Source organism: Pyxicephalus adspersus, chromosome 5, assembly GCF_032062135.1.
Source record: "Pyxicephalus adspersus chromosome 5, UCB_Pads_2.0, whole genome shotgun sequence".
Taxonomy (NCBI): Eukaryota; Metazoa; Chordata; class Amphibia; order Anura; family Pyxicephalidae; genus Pyxicephalus; species Pyxicephalus adspersus.
Genome location: NC_092862.1, coordinates 87784572 through 87804793, shown reverse-complemented (window position 1 = coordinate 87804793; position 20222 = coordinate 87784572). Strand labels below are relative to the sequence as shown.

The 20222-nt window shown below is 36.1% G+C and overlaps 1 protein-coding gene across 1 annotated transcript in view; it reads right to left on the bottom strand.

The window, feature by feature from the left end:
- SLC6A19 (solute carrier family 6 member 19) overlaps positions 1-20222 on the bottom strand; it is a 51194-nt gene that overhangs the window by 9590 nt on the left and 21382 nt on the right. The window contains exons 3-8 of the mRNA XM_072412050.1: positions 19618-19755; positions 18669-18850; positions 18202-18312; positions 14028-14140; positions 6365-6493; positions 3388-3544 (exon numbers count right to left, since the gene is read on the bottom strand). Of these exons, the coding sequence (XP_072268151.1) occupies positions 3388-3544; positions 6365-6493; positions 14028-14140; positions 18202-18312; positions 18669-18850; positions 19618-19755 (830 nt within the window). The remainder of the gene's footprint in view (positions 1-3387; positions 3545-6364; positions 6494-14027; positions 14141-18201; positions 18313-18668; positions 18851-19617; positions 19756-20222) is intronic.

Genomic DNA, 20222 nt, shown 5'->3' with positions numbered 1-20222 from the left:
GCTTTCATTGTGGGATAATCTGTAAAAAAATAAAATTTTAAAGTTGCACTAAACCCACACATTTAATAAACTATTTAAACAATAAAGCCTCCTCCTCTACTTTGTTTTATTTATTTGTTCACTGGTGTAAAAATCTAAATAATCATATCAATAAATGAATATGGAATGTCCAACTAAAAAAAACCAAACAGCCAAATTTTACGGACTGCTCACGTCCCAATTACAGGCAAATTTGTAGCAGCTGTGCGGGTGTTGTCTACCTTGCTTTTTTCTTTGTTATTTCTTTTCTTGGAGGTGGGGGGGGGGCTGCTGTTGTTTGGTGTGTTATCCTTAGTTATGTTGCTACATTTTATACTTTATACTTTTCTTAGCACAATAGCGGCTTTTGTTTTTTAAACTTTGAATGTTTCAATGTCTATTTTGCCATTAAGAAGTCAATGGTAATGCTTTTGTTAGTGTTTGTAGCCATATTGTTTAATTGCAATAATATGTCTTTATTACCACCTTTAAATGTTTGTTCTGCATGAATATTTTCTAATCCAGTTTTCCACCCTTGATAGGTCCAATTTGCAAATTGGTTTGGTAAGTATATTTTAAATGCAATATTTCTTGGGCCATTTTTGAACTATTTTGTCTTTATATGGAAGTGTAGGTTTACATGTGTTTGGTGTTTGTGTGTTTTTTGTCATGCAAATTTAGTGGTGTCTGTGTGGTCTCTATATTTTATTGTGACCTTTTAGAAAATGTGTTTATTTTGAATAAAGTTGTTTTAAAAATGTTGTAGTTATTTGTTTGTTTGTTTTTTTTGTTTTTATGTGATCTCCTTTACAATCTACCAGGATCTTTTAACCCTGGGTGATCCAACAGACTTACAATTTACCAGGTTAATTGTGATTGTTTTTAAGCATTTCCTTTCTATGAATTGTTAAAAGGCTATAAACAGCACAATTGTCTTATTAAAACTAAGGTGGTGTGCTGCGCATAGTTGTGCGCCAAAAATCAGGTGTTTAATGCGCATTGTTGTGCGCCAATGCGGATCCATTCGAAAAAATGCATATATCGGTTGCAAAAATGCATATATGAATGTATGCATTTATATGTGTGTACATATACATATAAAAGTGAAATTATAGGAAGGAATAGGCAATGAGGGTTTTTTTGGCATATTGCTTAACATGCTCCAATTTGAAAAGATTGCCTATTTCTTCCTATGATTTCTGGTGTCATGGGCTTGGCTCAAAGCAACATTAATGGATGTTATTGCTTCTGGTAAAAGGAGGATAGAACCTTTATGGGCTTCCACTACCAAGCTGAGGTGAGTAAGTAAATACATAGTGGGTCAAGGTCTAAAATGGCATTCAAACCTGCTTTAACACCGTGAAAGGCTGTAAAAGCAAAAAAATATGTTTGGCACAAAGTGGATTTGTCCACTATATACTAGTACTATTTGAATTGTGTAAACACCTAAATAATGCAAATAATCATGTATTTAATGAGCAAAATTAAGTTGAGCAACAGCAGAACATGTGTTCATTTTTAGGAGTGCTTGACCCTGCTTGTATGCTTCTCAATAATTGTGGCTTAATGTTGTGCTTGGCAACCTGGACCTCCTTCCATCACCATCAGTAGTGTTAGAATGAGTATGTAACTGAGCTGGACAGCTAATTGATAACATATTTGGACAGCAAGTGGAAGTGTGCTTGTATACAATAGGGCTAAGATCAGGCAACACAGCACAATGAGAACAAACCTATAACACAAACAAACAGAGGAATTCTGTATAATAGTGGCAGCAAATCAACATGAGTGATATAATTAGAAACCAGGCACAAAAGAATTGCAGCAACAGATGAATCTAACAATAATGAAGATTACAAAAAGTCACATCAATGCATACTATACAAGCAAACTTACTTGATTAATCCCCCCCCCCCCCACACACACACACACAAACAAACCAGTCCAGTTAAAATAGTAAAAATTAAAATGCATATGTATTTATATACATTTAAATGTATTTTGACATACACACACAAGTGAAATCACTAAATGTTGCTTGATACATGTATTATAACATCTTTTGCAACAATCTTTTTTGGAAATATTTGGTTTCTCTAAAGCCATACTAGAACAAAATTTGAATCCGATCCAAAATGCTTGGTCACATTTTTTTTACGTTCATACTATTGTGTGATGACATATAATAAAGTGCTAAATATTTTATATACTGCTTGATATAAATTAGTTTGCAGTGTTGCAACCAACCAAAAAAATATTAAAACAACTGCAACAAATCAAAGTATAAATTAAACAATTTTGTGAATTAGTATAATGTAAACATAAAAAATGTAACATAAAAATGTAGCACTTACCCAAAATAGGATCAAGCTTTAAAGATTCAAATTGACCTGTAATGCACTGTAGATGCGCACAGAACAGGGACCAGGTGTGTGGTAATTGATTGCTATGACATCACCATTGACAGAGCTCAACAGATCTTCCTAAATCCCGCAGCTGAAAATTATTCGCCTTAATTGGCGAATTCTCATTTATCAATGCTGTAAGCTAGCAGGCGTCTGCACCAGTATTCGGCCCCGGCCCACGGTAATACGCCGCGGCCAGCGGCACGTATTTTCTCGCAGCTTACACTCATTTGCGTGATAAATCAGCCCCATTGACTCAATCAAGAATTCCTGTGTATACCAAAGTATTCTGGAGTTAAATGTGAGGCCAGCTATGTGACCACTAAACCTTGGGTGAAATTAGGTTATGTAACAGGACAGTGTTACTAAGCACATCACCAGATATACAACAGAATAGCTAAAAAAGAAAAGAATCAAAGTGCTGCAATGGCCAAAGTCTAGACCTCAACCTGATAAAAAAGGTTGTGGTGGGAGCTTAAGAGAGTTATGCTTGGAAAATGCCTGCAGAACTCTATAAACTGAAGCAGTGTTGTAAAGGAGACTGGGCCAGATTTGCTCCAGAAAGATGTAATAGACTGATAAAGTCTACAGAATCAAGGTATTGCTAATAAAGGGGTTTTTTTAAGACTTCTGAATCATGGCATGTGCATAATTTTTCACACATGGCTTCCTCTTCTATTTTGGCCTAACTTTTGTTAATCCAACCTGGGCTAAGATTTAAACATTTTTAGAATATGCTAAGGACCAGATAAAATGTATTATGTCCTGAAACATAAAACCTTAGAATTGAAAGAAAGTGTTCTTTCTTTTTCTCATAACTGTAAATGCAGGTCCTAATATTATATTGCCTTCCCAAACCTGTTACTATTATTATTAACAGAACTGCGAAATTGTTGAAGATATTTTAAGCCACCCAAATTAACTTTGCAATATATTTTCCAGTTTACCTAAAAAACAAACTTACCTCAGACAAAATTTTGTTTAAATCACATACTGGAAGATTAAGAGATGCAATCACATCTGGGTATGTTTCATTGAAATAATGGAGAGTAGAATTATAGGTATCTATTGTTATAGCCCCTTCTTCCACATCAAAGGTATTTGATAATTCCAGGATGTTGCTGTAATAACAAAAAGTATTTCCAATAAATATAGTAGGTCATACATGTATGTTAGTGATGCTAAAAAAAATAAAAAACATTTTATAGTTAAGTTGTACATCTAACAACCAGAAAGCAAAAGCAAAAACAAAAAAAATCTTGCTTGTTGATTAAGGCACATTGAATCATTCTGTAATACACATAATTAGGTGATATTGTAAAAATAGGTGTACACTGGGGCCTATGTACTTGCTAACCAGTGGGGATAGCAGTTCAAATGCTAACTTCCATTTGCTCCTTTATTAGAAGCACACAGTTTTGGGCATAAGATAACTGAAATACATTTTTTATTTTTGAATAGAGTAAAGAAATAGTAAAACCCCCATAAGGACTTTTCTGCTGTCTTGTCATTTCTGTGAAGATTTACCATCTCTATTGTATTTTGGCGGTAATAGCTTTTTACAATTAGACATGTTTAAATCTCTGGGCTTTATTTATAAAATATGGAATCTTGCATTCCCTCAAACATTCAATTACTATATGCCATGGAAACACATGGACCTGGAAGATTCCCAAGAGGGAATGTCTTATTCCCTGTTTTTTAAATAAAGCCTCAAGTTTAATTTGCCATTTTTTATTGTCCTAAAACGTCAAGTAACCAAACACCGTGGCAGCTCCTAAGATACCACAAAGTATCCCTAATATCTGGGAACACCAGCATATACAGTTAGGTCCATACATTTTTGGACAGAGACAACTTTTTACGAACTTTGGTTCTGTACATTACCACAATTACCTTTAAATGAAACAACTCAGATGCAGTTGAACTGCGGACTTTCAGCTTTAATTCAGTGGGTTGAACAAATCATTGCATAAAAATGTGAGGAACTAAAGGCTTTTTTTAACACAATCACTTCATTTCAGGGGCTCAAAATTTATTGGACAAATTAAAAAGCTGAAAATAAAATGTTCATTTCTAATACCTAACTGAAAACCTTTTGCCGGCAATGACAGCCTGTAGTCTTAAACTCATGGACATCACCGGATGCTGGGTTTCCTCCTTTTTAATGCTCTGACTGGCCTTTACCGCACTGGCTTTCAGTTGCTATTTGTTTGTGGGCCTTTCTGTCCCAAGTTTAGTCTTCAACAAGTGAAATGCATGCTCAAATAGGTTTAGATCAGGTGGCTGACTTGGTCATTCAAGAATATTCCACTTCTTTGCTATAAAAAAATCCTGGGTTGCTTTGGCTGTATGTTTTGGGTCATTGTCCATCTGTATTATAAAACACCTCCCAATCAATTTGACTGCATTAAGCTGGATTTGAGCAGACAGTATGTCTCTGAACACCTCAGAATTTATTCAGCTGTTTCTGTCCTGTGTCACATCACCAATAAACACTAGTGTCCCAGTGCCACTGGCAGCCATGCACGCCCAAGCCATCACACTGCCTCTGCCATGTTTTACAGATGATGTGGTATGCTTTGGATCATGAGCTGTTCCACACCTTCCCCATATTTTTTTCTTGCCATCATTCTGGTAAAGGTTGATCTTGGTTTCACCTGTCCAAGGAATGTTTTTCCAGAACTGTGCTGGCTTTTTTAGATGTTTTTGAGCAAAGTCCAATCTAGCCTTTCTATTCTTGAGGCTTATGAGTGGCTTGCACCTTGCAGTGCACCCTCTCTATTTACTTTCATGCAGTCTTCTCTTTATGGTAGACTATTGATACGCCTACTTCCTGGAGAGTGTTGTTCACTTGGTTGGCTGTTATTAAGGAGTTTCTCTTCACCAAAGAAATTATTCTGCGATCATCCACCACTGTGGAGTCTTCCATGGACTTCCAGGTCTTTTGGCATTGCTGAGTTCAGCAGTGCTTTGTTTCTTTCTCATGATGTACCAAATTGTAGATTTTGCCACTCCTAATATTGTAGAAATTTCTCGGTTGGGTTTTTTCTGTTTTCGCAGCTTAAGGATGGCTTGTTTTACCTGCATTGAGCGCTTCTTTGACTCTCAAATCAACTCCAGGCCTTTTATCTGCTTAATTGATCATGATATAACAAAGTAACTACCCACATCAGTCCATGAAATAGCCTTTGAGTCAATTGTCCAGTTACTTTTGAGCCCCTGAAATGAAGTGATTGTGTAAAAAAGGCTTTAGTTCCTCACATTTTTATGCAATCTTTTTGTTCAACCCACTGAATTAAAGCTGAAAGTCTGCAGTTCAACTGCATCTGAGTTGTTTAATTTAAAATTTATTGTGGTAATGTAGAGAACCAAAATTCAGAAAAAGTTGTTCTGTCCAAAAATTTATGGACCTAACTGTAAATAACATAAGCAATGTTCTTTGAACAGATTTTTTTTAAACAAAATGATACAGGGAGCTATAAAAATGGCCAATCGTTTCTATTTCTATTAGCAACCAGCTCCCACAAATGCTTACCTGTTCAACATGTGCCCAAATGTTTGCTTACAGAATAAATGGCAAATATTGCTCACTTCAAGCTGAATGTCATCCCTACTAACTGATGTTAGCTCAATAAGCAAGTTTATTTGGTTGTAGTAGAACCAAAGGTTAAATGTTCAGGATGGTCTTTGGAGTTGGTCTGAATGTAAACAGCAACACTTTAACACAATGTCTTCTTAATGTGTTTTATTTCTTAATCTCCAGTGTTGCTGGTGTAGACAGACAAGATTAGAATCATGTCTTTTTTTTCAAGAAACACTCTCTCTCCCCCTCACTCTTATTCTCTCACTGTCCCTTTCTCTCACCCCTTTCCTTTTCTTTCCCCTTCTCCCATGTTGTCTGATAAAGTACAACATTAAAATATCTTTCCATTGCTCACCTCGCAAAGCAGTCATCATATCTAGCTGTAGCACGGAATCCAATAATTGCATAAATAACTGTGGCAGAATATACTGACGTACAACCATTAATAATAGAGATAATGACAGCATCCCGTTCACAGTTGTTACTGTAAAACAAAAGTACAAATGTAATTGTAAGCTTTTTATAAATGAAGCAGCTGTGCTACAAAGTCAGTTTTGTAAAAATTATGAGCAACTACAGTAAATCACAGGTATGATACAACTCAGCCTATTTGGCCGCTTGACAATGATAGCGGCAGACCAAAAAATTACCGTAACTTTATATTTGTTCTGGGTAAGTGACACAGAATATGCAATCCAAAATATCAGCATGACAGCTAAACAGCTTACATTATAGGAAGGATGAGAAAAGACTGCCTAAATATTTAACTCAAAAGTGGTTACCTATCTGATATAATGTAATGTTGTAGTGCTTGCCACATTACTACATTTTAATAAAAATAAATTTCTGATTGCTCCTTAGTGGATATAACAAGGCCATTAAAATATCCAATTTTTAAATTCCCTGAAAGTATTAGCTATATTTCACCACTTCCACATGCAAAATAAATAGTTTGATGGTTTCCCACTAACTTTTTCTTTTTTGTTTTTCTTGTCCTTTCAATAAGTCAAACTATTATGTATAATAATAAGAAATTTATGTACAATTGTAAGCCTATGGTGATCAGGCAACCTATTGATTATAATTAGGACCTATTGGTGGTTCAAGTCAGATTACCAACTCTTACCTTTAAATTCAAATACACTTTTTGGTTTATGAAGTATGTGTATTTAAATGTATGTGCCAGGCTTGGCGAAAGGTTTACTGCATTCATTGGACCTGATTTATTAAAGCTTTACAAGGCTGGACAGGATACACTCATCAGTGAAGCGGGTGATCCAGCAAACCTGACATTGATTTCTTAAGTTATTTGCTTTTTGTTAGCAAATGTTTTCAATCCTGGACCAGATGCATTCCAGGTTTGCTGGATTACCCAGGTTCATTGATCAAAGTATATCCTCTCCAGCCTTGGAGAGCTTTTATAAATCAGGTCCAGTGTTTCATTCTTTCAAGTAAAACTGTCTAAACAACTATATAACAACAATAACTATATATTTACAAAAAACATGACCTTTGTTTGTATTGATTTCAGGATCTGAAACATATTTAATAACACTTCTAATGCATTTGCAAAGAAAAACTCAATAAACCTTTTGTAATAAATTTACAGCTTCACATAGTATTTGACCTGCAACATTTCCCCAACCTAACCAAAGTTAGCACATTTTTCATATTGTTTAAAATTCAGAAAAGGGAGGGATTTTGGGAAACATTAAATGCTTCTGTTTTTTTATGCCCTATATTCAAAAGATTGTTCAACCTATACTAAACAAATCCTAGTTAGCACATTGTAGTGAGCTTTACAGTTTGCAGTGTAAACTGATTGAACTGGTGTTTTACATTTCAGTGAAAGAAAACAGATATTTTTCCTTGTGTTTTAATCCAGGCCAAAGTACACTGGCTACTGCATTCTGTTTAGTATAGAGTTAACTTAGTAAGCAACACTGGTTGAATTCTGTTCACTCAGGTAAATTAAACAACAATGTCTATCCTGATGTATTTGCTAATGCTTTGTGCCTATCTACCTCAGAAAATCTCTCTACCTTACATTGTTACAAAAGTACCTTCTCTGTGTTCTTATTCATCTTCAACTAGGCTAAATTAGTATAAATTAACTGGGAAAACATGAATTGTTTTGTACAAGGTAAGCTTACATATTAAAGCTAATCAATAGTGCTCTGTCTATTAAAAATTGTACATGTTATATTAGCTAATTGTATTTATCCTGAAGTTACTCACAATTAAACTGATTTTTCATTTAGGAACAAGTAATCTTCTGTTGTTATATCAGTAATGCTTGTCACACTTGTCATGACAGCACTCCTGATTGGCTAAAAAATTTAAAGATGCAGTGGTAAACCAGTGCCAAGCTCCCCAACTTCTGCATCCTGTGCCTCCTATCGCCCCAGACCACCCTTATATATGACCTTGTGTATAATACTTTTTATGTGTGGTCCTATTTGTTGCTTTCTCAGAGCCCTGACCCTTGATTTTCAAATTCAGGATTGCTTTTCATTTTTGTTACATTGTCCTTCTGCTGCCTTCTCTGATATCCTGGACACATCCTGGAAGCCATCCACTGCAAAGTTCATGACCCAAGCAAATACACCCCCCCCCCCCCTATATAGGGGTATATATCACAATTTTTTAATAAAATCAGGATACATTTTACAAGGTCAATAATAATAAAAAAAATGACCAATACAAGATGGAGAGTGAGAGAAAGTTATTCAAACAATTAACAAATTATAGCTCATGACCATGACTATATGGTTTCTAACTCCAAACTTTCCTCTGCACTAATATATCACACAACACATTTTACTGATATTTCTAGCGCTTCATGAGACCACAAGTTTGTATAACCATTTCATATGGAAATAAAAAGCAGCATACAACAATGATCCTCCAACCTCTTACAACCATGATGTCAAAAAGTGTAAAATGACTGGGAAAGTTTGGAAAGTGGAAGGTGTTTGGAAGGTGTTATATTTGTCCCTATAACCATTTTCTGGGGTGTATTTTATTAGTTGTATATGTCTTTTAAGTAGGGGGATTATTCTAATGCAAAAGATAACTTACACCAATGAGGAGCAGTTTCTTCAATTTCTTCTCTTTTTACCATTAAAAGTCCATTGCCCCTTGTGAAGTGTAATGATTAACAGCAGCTCATTAGACTTAGAACCATCTTTTTTGAGCTACACAGAGTACCAACAGCTTACTAAGCCTTTACTAAGCCTAAGTTTCCAGCTGATTATGACCTCAGCATATAACAGTTTGTTTAAACCAAATCCTAGACCATCTGGTCTTCTGCTGTAACCAATATAATATCCACTTTAAACTCCAGGCACAGCACTTACCCTTAGACCATATGGCGTTGTATCCCTCTGGGGAGACTTTGGGCTTGGGTTTCCCACTCAAGTACAGGACGTGATGACCATTAGTATAGATACCTTCATTGGTCTCTTCAGGAAAATCAGGACAGCCTGCTTGAGATAAACTGACTGGCTGAAAGCTTTCCACTTTCCTGGATTACCTATCCTTCCTGGCTATACAAATGTACTTTATAGAAGCCCAGGTTTGACTCTTCTTGGGAGGAAAGGCCCTGATATATGTCATGTAAAAGCTTTTTCAAATATTGTGGACACTTTGGACCCTTGAAAATGTAAACATCTACTATGCATTGAAGAGGCCATGTTGGATTGCTCCTCTTTCCTATATCCAGTTCAGCTGTACCATAACAAATCTATTATTAACCTGCATGCTTTTTTTGATTTTTAATCATTTAAAACTTATTCTTAGCCTTCTTAGACAATTAATGCATCTGAGCAGGAGAACCCAATTCTCAACTCCTGCGAATCCCAATAGTACCTTTCTATCTTGTGGATTTATCTCCCTTCGTACCAAATCTATCCACATAATGATTATTCACAATTCTACCCCCTTCCTTATTTTTTCCCAAACTACTGGTGCAAAAGGGAAGGGTTTGGGTTCATAGAGCACTGGGTTGACTTTTAATTCGGGTACAACCTGTATGCCAGAGATGGTTTGCACCTAAATTAAAGGGGGTCTGCTGTGCTAGGGGAAAGATTTAGGGGAATGGTAAAGGCATATTTAAACTAGGACAGAAGGGGTGGGACAGTTAAATAAGATGACAGAAAGGTTATTCAGAGGTCAGACACTAGTGGAGGGTGGATTGGGGATGGTTGGGGTGAGGGTTATGGATAATTGTAAGAAGCTTCCCATGTTACAAACAATCATTGGGTTGTGCAGTACTACCGTGTTTCCCCGAAAATAAGACACTGTCTTATATTTTTTTGGGCTTCCAAAAACACACTAGGTCTTATTATCAGGGTAGGTCTTATATACTTTTTTTTAATGAAAAAAAACACTTACCATATTCCCAAATTCCCCTTACAAATTCCCCTTCTGATCACTCTGTGCTTTTTTTTCCACTGTTCGGCAGTTAGGACATGGAACAGCAGGTGGCGCTGTGCCGGTTTCTTTCCTGCTTTACAAACAGGAAAAGACACGATGCTGGCAGAGAAGAGAAGAGAGACGCTGCTGCAGCCAGAAACACACGCAGGATCGGGTATCAGGTGAGTATATTATTTTAATTTTTTTTTTTAACACATTTTTAAGGGCTCACTAGAACTAGCCTGGTTACATGCACTTCAGCTTCTGACAGGCGAAGTGCATGTAATATCACTCCGCCTGTGACAGGAGCCAGAACTACAAGGAAAGCATCGGCTTGTGCGGCTGTGTGTTAGCCCGCTGTGTGTACGCCCGCTGTCTCCCGCTCGGTGAGTACTGTTTTAATTTATGTTTGCTTTTATTTTTTTATTTTTTTTTTTATTTTTCTACTAGGTCTTATTTTCGGGGTAGGTCTTATATTAGGGCAGGTTGGGGGGAAAGTGCTAGGTCTTATTTTCGGGGTAGGTCTTACTTTCGGGGAAACACGGTAGTTGTACTTAAAAACAAAAGGATTTGGCAAACAATGTTGGTAAATGCAGCAAAGGTTTAAAGAGCTTGTTCACCAATGCTAGAAGTCTAGCAAACAAGATAGGGGAGTTGGAAGCCTTAATGGATGAGGAGAATTATGACCTAGTTAGTATTGCGAGATTTCAAATACTATTGGGAGATTTCAACTACTCTGACATTGACTGGAGTAATGGCACTACAGGAACAGCAAAAGGGAGGAAATGTGTGAATTTATTACAAGATAATTTTATGGTACAGTTTATAGAAGCCCCAACTAGAAATGATACTCTGCTGGACCTAGTTCTTTCTAACAATGCAGAGCTTATAACAAATGTGCAAATAAAAAGAGAATCTGGGTAGCAGTGACCATAATTTGATTTCATTCAATGTAAGCTGTAAATAGGAAGCAAAAACAGGAAATATAAAAACATTTAATTTTAAGAGAGCAAATTTTCCATTAATAAGGGCGGCTCCTTGTGACTTGGACTGGGAGACAACTTTGTCCTCAAAAAACACTGAATAGAAATGGGAATGTTTCAAGTCTGTTCTACAAAGGCACACTGGAAAATATTTTCCTATGGGTAATAAGTTTTGGAGGGTAAAATTAAAACCTATAGAATATAACAAAAGATGTTAAAAGGAGATAAAATGTGCAAAACTTCAAAATGAAAGACAGATTGCAAAAAAAAGTAAGGCAAACCCCAACATTTTTAAAAAATATATTAATAGCAAAAAGATTAGTTCTGAGCATGTAAGACCCTTAAAGGATATTTCTGGGTTGGTAACTGGGGCTAAAGAAAAGGCAGATTTACTAAACACTTTTTTAAGCTCTTTGTACACAAAGACAAATGGCAGAGCTCAAGTCCAAATTTAAAATAGCAATGTCACTGCCCTAAATGAGTCACAATGGCTCAGAATTGATATGATTGAGAAGCAGCTGGGAAAAATTAAGATTGACAAAGCATCAGGACCTGATGGATTACATCCACGTGTCCTCAAAGAGCTGAGCTTGATTATTTCAAAGCCTTTATTTCTAATTTTTAGAGACTTTTTAGTCACTGGCAAGGTACCGAAGGATTGGCGTAAGGCCAATGTGGTTCCTATCTTCAAAAGGGAGCAAAGTCATTACCAGGTAACTACAGACCTGTCAGTTTAACCTCTATAGTTGGAAAGGTCCTGGAGAGTTTGATAAAGAACCACATAGAGGAGTTTCTCCTAGAAAATATTATTATAATATATAGTCAGATAGTCAGCAAGGCTTCAAGAAAGACAGAAGTTGTCAAACAAATTTACTCTCTTTTTAGAGGAAGTAAGTAAACAGGTAGACAGTGGAATAGCAGTTGATATAGTGTACTTGGACTTTGCTAAAGCATTTGACACTGTACCCCACAAACGGTTAATATGCCAGTTAGTGTCAATAGGTTTAGAAAAGTTAATCTGTAAATGGATAGAGAACTGGCTTAAAGACCGCATCCAGAGAGTTGTAATTAATGATTCATACTCTGAATGATCTAAGGTTATTAGTGGTGCACCCCAGGGTTGCGTTTTGGGACCTTTAACATCTTTTTAAATGATATAGAGTTTGGGATTAAAAGTAACATTTCTGTGTTTGCAGATGACACCAAACTATGTAATGGAATAAAGTCCATACAGGATGTCTATAATCTACAAGCAGACCTGGATGTATTGTTTGATTGGGCAGCCAAGTGGCAAATGACATTTAATATAGATAAATGTAAAGTTATCCACTTGGAAGCTAACAACATGCATGCTTCATACTGTCTAGGGGGAATACACTTTGGGGAGTCAGAAATGGAAAAGGATCTGGGGGTTCTAGTAGATCATAGATTTATTAACAGCATGCAATGCCAAGCTGCTTTATCTAAAGCTAGCAAATTACTTTCTTGTATTAACAGAGGAATAGACTGCAGAGATGGAGACATAATCCCGCTCCATTACAAAGCTTGGTCAGACCACATCTGGAATATGCAGTACAGTTTTGGGCTCCAGTTCACAAAAAGAACATTGTGGAATTGGAGAGAGTGCAGAGAAGGGTAACTAAACTAATAAAAGGAATGGAGGAGCTCAGCTTTGAGGATAGATTAGCTGAACTGAATCTATTCTCCCTTGAGAAGAGACGAAGGGGGGATATGATCACCCTGTATAAAAATATAAATGGTCCATATAGAGAACTCTCTTCCCCATTATTCAACTATGTCTTATAGGGTTTTCTATCTGGGATATGTTTATTTCCCTAGTGGTTGAACTTGATGGACTTATATCTTTTTTCAACCCAACCTACTATGTAACCATGTAACTACTGCTTAGGTCATCCTGGGCCAACTGTGCCTTATTCATTAAGTGAATTATCCAGTGCAAGGGATTCATTCATTTTGCTAATTGAAATGTTATATTCCTTTAGTAAATCAACCCCAATGTATCTTTGGTAAATTTATATCTTTCTATTGTCTCTGAACATGATTTGTTAAACACAGAATCACATGTCTCTATTTTACCAGGAGTAGCCAAAGAAAAGGCTCTATTTCCACAGCAATTCTTACTATCATTTTATGTGTCTGCTGGCATGTGCTTCAAGTGCATGTTTAAACTACTCATATTAATTTCAGTGAGGTCTATGGAGAGTGTCAAATTACCTATATATACTTAGTGAAAACAAGTAGCAAAAAAAACAAAAAAAGTTTTTCATAGTACTAAAGGGTTATTTAGGGAGAAGGCTAATAAAAGTATTCATTATTATTATTTCTATTAATCTTCGTTTATTTAATCTTTATTTAAAGTGCCAACATCTTACTCAGCACTGAAAATAAATTAGGGTTGCAAATGGCAAACTTGCTAGTAGACCGTAAAATCAATGAGACAGGAGGAGTAGAAGATCCTGCCCAATACAGCTTAGGGTGTAAGTGGTTGGGACATAAAATTATTTGTCAAATAGATATATATTTTTTGCCTTTTTATTTTTTTATTGATTTTTTATTTGACTCTGGAATTTAGAAAAAATAACATAAATGTGTACTTACTGTACTGAGTTGTAACTTGAAAAGGAAATAAGGCCCCCAAATGCAAGAGAGAAGGAATAGAAGACTTGTGCACCAGCATCCAACCAAGTAACTGGATTTGCCAGTTCGGTGACCTAGGGGAAGTGTGAGGTTAATATATTTTGAGTTAAATATATAGCAGTTTTGTAAACATAGTGGTTCTGACTCCCTAAGTATTTTTAATCTCTTCATACTTCTGTTGAAACAAGCCTCACATTACTCAATCTGAACTCACATTACTCAATCTGAAGTTACATAAACCAGTAATTGGATCAGGGAAATGACCCTTATTTTTAAAACAGCTACTTTAAAACATAGTGGTTCTGACTCCCTAAGTATTTTTAATCTCTTCATACTTCTGTTGAAACAAGCCTCACATTACTCAATCTGAACTCACATTACTCAATCTGAAGTTACATAAACCAGTAATTGGATCAGGGAAATGACCCTTATTTTTAAAACAGCTACTTTAAAAGTTTCTGAGTCTGACAATCTGAGCCCCAAAACAGACAATGTTCACTGTGCTTTCTCTAGTTAAATCCTTTAATGTGCCGAGAATTATCTGTTGTGTACTAAATGCCTATTTGTAAAAAAAAGCCTAATTGGAAATATTATTTAACCATAAAAAATATTTTAAATGGCATTAAAGGATATGTGTTTGTTTTGTACTATGTTTGTTTGTGAAAACAGAACAGCTGAATATACAAATAATAAAGGTGAACCGCCATTCACTCCCAAGTGATACATCTTGATAACCACACGTTTTCCCATTCAGCGTTTCCTTTCACACTTTCACACTGGAAAACAAAGTATTAAGCCACTCCCAGTAGCAATGCAAACTGCTGCACATTACCTTTGAGGTTGCGGTGCAATTCTTCCTGCACAGGAGGAAAAGCAACTCCAGTGTCCCAAAGTCACTTTTCACTTCCATGAATGGCGTGCAAATGGTAGCCACAACTGCATGCAAACATGTGCACAAAATGGCTCCCAACTGCTCCCTTTTAGAAGGGAGTTGGTTGGGAGCACAGTTGAACCCTGGAGTCAACTGCAAATCTGAAATGGCCCTTCTCTTGTTTTTAGTAAACTGACTGACATCAACACAGATTTTGGTACATATATATATATATATATAAATATATATATATATAATTTCTTCTTTTTTTCAAATGAAAGACTGGAATTTAACATTTAACTTTTGCAGGCACGTATATTGCTGACTCTTGAATTGGTCAGATTATTTTTTAGCAAACCTAGAGCTAATTAAGATAAATAGATCACCTATTTATAGTAATAAGTTACATGTTTCAGATTTCTAGTGAACAAAGGTCACATTAGCAGGAAAAACTATTTCAAGGATAGTCTCCCAAAGATTATGTAAAATATTGATACAGAAGTGATTATAAAACTAAATGAAACAGTATTTTTAAAATAATGTACAATAACTACTACACAACAGAATAGGGATTTATGCATACACCCAAGCATAATCACCCAAGAAACATTTACTGCGGGGTGTCAAACTCTGGCCCGGGGGCCAAATCTGGCCGACAACGTCCTTTGTTTTGGCCCCCAAAGGAATCCTAACTATGAACTACAGTTGGCCCGCCGCTGCATTGAAATAGCGCCGCTAAAATCTGCCTATGCGAGGCCCCGCATTGAACTGTTTTATAGATGCAGGGAATCGTAGTAGCAGCATCACTTGCGTCTATAGACCAGCGGCCTCTCTGCCTATGCGTGGCCCCACATTGGACTGTTTTATAGACACAGGGAATTGTAGTAGCGGTGCAATTTCAGTGAAGAGGGTGTTCCAGACACTCATACCAATAAGCCCTGCATTGAACTGTTTTCTTAAAGCAGGGAATTGTAGTAGCGGTGCTATTTCAGTTTCAAGTTTGGCCCACGACTTTGTCTAAGTTTTTTATTTTGGCCCACTGTGTATTTGAGTTTGACACCCCTGATTTACTGAGTCTTTGAAAATGCATTGCAGGCTTTCCTGGGCTGCACTTCTGTCTATTATAAACCTTACCATAGGTATGCATGTTTAAGTAAATACCATTGTGCAAGTCTGCTCTACTATAAATTAGTAAACCATCCATATGTACAATGCATAAAAAGTGAAAAAAATATCGGCTATAGATTTCCTATTCATTTATGGTTTACAGCTTTGAGCCCTAGCAACATTTGCAATACCTTCTTCCCAATTGTCCTTATTAGGAGGAATAACGGCAGTCAGATCATTGTGTTGGTGTGTAATGTTCAAATGTGATGTGAGAACTACAGTTGTGTGCATGTGCATGTGAGAAATAAAAGTGTGTAATTTAAGCAAAATGATAGAAGACATACACATGAAAAGAAATAGTGAATGATATTTTAGGTAAGGAGAGTTTAGATAGATTAGGATGAAAGAGCTTGATCAGAGATGAAATGCAGGACTGATGGAACAAAAATTCAGAGTGGACAGGGAACAAAGATAGAAGTAAAGGAGAATGATCACAAATGGGAAAACATTAGGCATGGATGGAAGGGAATGAACATAAAAAGAGAGAGAATTGTGTAGAAATTAATCAAACAGAGGAATAGGTGTGGCATCATGTACCTCAATTTTCTCTGGAAAATGGATTGAAAGACCCGAAAAGATTCATGTGTTATGTTGCTGCAGATTTAAGGCCTTGAGTGACTTAGATGGAATAGGTGGGCCAGGCGCTTCATCCCTTTTCCAGGCCAGAGATTGAAAATAGCTTTGAGCACCTGGCCATTAATAAAAAGGCACTTGCCTTTGAGACTGGTGGAAAGTTGCAGCCTGAGGCCAACTGCATGGAAAGTCTGTGTGGAGCCTGTGAGCTGGGAGTAGGTCTGCCTGTTTAGACCTGGTAGACCAGAGCCAGGAGGCAAAATGTTGTGGTTTTTTTTTGTGTTGTGAATGACATTGATCCCCTGCGAGTGAAAACCCTTGAAGATTTGCATTTTGTAAATGTTTTTTCATGAATGAAAATGGGCAAAATGCCCTGAAATTGATTCTAAACTCTGGAATACCTTTCTGCGGCAAGTGAGCTGAAGCTAATTTCCCACACTAGGAACAAGCTTTTACGCCAGCCACCCATACGATCTTATCCTTATGAGTGACCTGACCACTTCTTCTATTTTGTAGATCATTATTGGGGCCACCCTGTTGGTTACCCAGTTTAAACTATTGTCCTCTTTTTTTCCAATATTAAGAACCCCCCCCCTCATCTTTCACTACTGGCTTTCAAAGTTGGGAATTGGGCAAGTTCAGAAACTTTTATTTTTTTAACATGACCAATGGCCTTCCGTCTTAAACTTTTCTAAGGACCCTAATTTTGCTGCCTGGGTTCTTAGAGATTGAGGCCTCTCTCTCACTTCCTTAGACCACTCCCATCCCCTCATATTTCCATGTAAGGCTTCTACCTCATTTGAACGAAAATGTGACAGAGAGAGTACTGCTCACCTCTACCTTTGTTAAAAACATCTTTACTTTGAACACTAAGATAAAGTAAGGAGTGAGAATTCACTCTGTTTTTCTGCTCCACATTTTTTGATAGTGAACTAAACAGACTATTGTTTGACACAAGTTGAACACTATCACCTAACAATTCATAGTTCTAAGGGTCCCACCTTTTTCCTGGTTCACAATAATTCTTTGCCCTCCAGCGCACCCCTCCGACTGTGTTACATTGGTTTAGAAAGTCAATTATATTAGACATATGGGAGACCTTACAAGTACTTTTAAGGATACCAATCAAAATTTTTGTTTTTACTGGATAGAGTGCCTGTTTTTTTCTGATTACACGTCTTTCTGGATCTCAGAAAGTCTGAAGCCTTCTATTTTCTGTGGAAGTTAATTTTCTTTTTCATCTCCACCTGCTCCTTTCTATTTTTTATTTTTTCTGCATATCTCTCTTATCTGTGAATTTGCCTTGTTTGGATCCAGCTGTGGTCCCCTTTTCTAGTTAACTTAAAAATGTAACTAAATAATTGTTTCATGTTGTCCTGATATGGAAACCACTGTAACGTATCATGGAAACTGCAAATCACAGTGGATACTAGAGTCATTAAAACAACATTTTTTAACTTATAGTTATACTACTGACAACATGGCAACACAACTTTTGGTAGTGATATTCTGATAACAACTTACATTTGGAGTGAACAGATATTTGATTCCACTCACTGATCCTTTTAGGGTCAAAGCTCTGATCAGGAAAATAGTTAGCACCACATATGGAAGTGTTGAAGTGACATAAACTGCCTGGAAAAAAAAAATCAAGTTTTATATTAGATCAGGTGTTGAATTACTGACCTATCCTATATATATATATATATATAAATAATTCTAGCAGCTAAGCACATTATTTTGTTGTTAAAGTATTGTGATTGAAATTGAACTCAACTTTATATACATACCAACACTTACATTATATTGTGGCTACAAATATTACTGTACTATTTTTGGGATCCCATCAGTTTGTTACTGTTTTATGGACCCATATGGGTTTCTTCCACTCCAGTGAGTTTGTATCAACTACACTATCGAATATTGAATTAAATTATTCCTTAACAATCTAGAAATGTTACTGTGGATGCATTTTAAATAATAAAAAATACCTTTCCAGTTGTCTCAATGCCTCTGATGGTACACACATATAAAACACCCCAAGCACAAGCCAAACTAAGCACAAGCCACCATTGCAGAGTGCCAGAATCTTCAATTGATGTGGAAATATTCAGCGTTTCTCTGTACCAATAATAATCCACCGAAGAACTTTGTGCACATTCAGGTTCAAGACCTAAAATATGAATAAAATTCACTTTTATTTGGTATTATCAAGGAATTGCCTAAAAATGAATTATTTGTTAAACCTTTCCTAAAAATTATTGGTAGAGTAGGTGTATTTAAAGGTAATGGATGCCATCAAACAGTTTCCTATCTGCCAATAGCTTCTATTCTACAACCTCCTTATAGATCTCATACAGTCTAAATGAACTAAATGGTGAAATTAGTTTACACATCCTATTTTGTTCTGTTTATACATATTGGTTTGAATAACTGATCCTTATTCCCCAAAACAATATAAAGATCTAAAAGTCTAAAGATGTTCAGACATCGAATCTCTCAAAAATGAGCATAACATTATGGAATCAACCAAAACAATTCTACTTAGTACTTTGTTTACCCTCCTTTGGCTTTTATGTCAGCTTAAATTCTTTGAGGCATAGACTTCACTAATGAAGAAAAAAAAAATATTCCTTATCATTCAAGTTCTATGGCAATGATGGTGACATGCATTTGTACACTGGGTTGCCATTCATTTTGGCTGCCCTAATGCAAACATACCAACAGCAATGGTCATAGTGACAGCAAACCCTTATGTATAGATCACCAGTTTGTATCTGTATCTGTATAAAAAAAAACAATAAAATATGGTATGGCTAGCAAATAAGAATTTCCAAAATTGTTGTACTGTTTATTCTACTAAGTACAGGTAATACACTAAATAATACCCACTAAAAATACAGTTAAAGTTAAATTAAAAAAAAAAACTAAATGTTTTACCTGTTCGGTTAGCATTCAGTGGACATTGACTCCAGGGCAAAGGTTCTTGGAATGAGTTGAAAAAATACCACATAACCCAGGCTATAATGGTATTGTAATATAAGCCCACAAAAAAGGACACAAACATTGATGCTATCCCTAAAAGATAAAAATAAATGTAATTTTTCATAATACTTAACAAACAGCAAAAATATTGAAGAACAAGCTATGTAGACTTTGATCACTAAAATTTTCTGAATCCTTGCATGAATCGGCAGGAAGAGCACTAATTTCTCAGGGCAAATAAGCAATGCTCCCGTGCAAAATACCAAAATCTAATTAAAAATAAGAGTGCCAATCCTACACACTCAGGTCACAAATACATTTCCAGCACACATGTGCAGTAGGTATCCCATTACAAATGTACATGTATGAAAATGTTTTTTATATATATAAAATAGTTAACCCCACCTCACAATGGTCACATCCCTTAAGCTGCGTACACACGTCCAATTTTTATCGTTGGAAATGAACGACGAACGAACGACCGATTGGCCAAAAATCGTTTGTAAAAAAAGTAACCAACGACGCCGACGAATGAGGATAGTCGTTGGAAATGAACGACC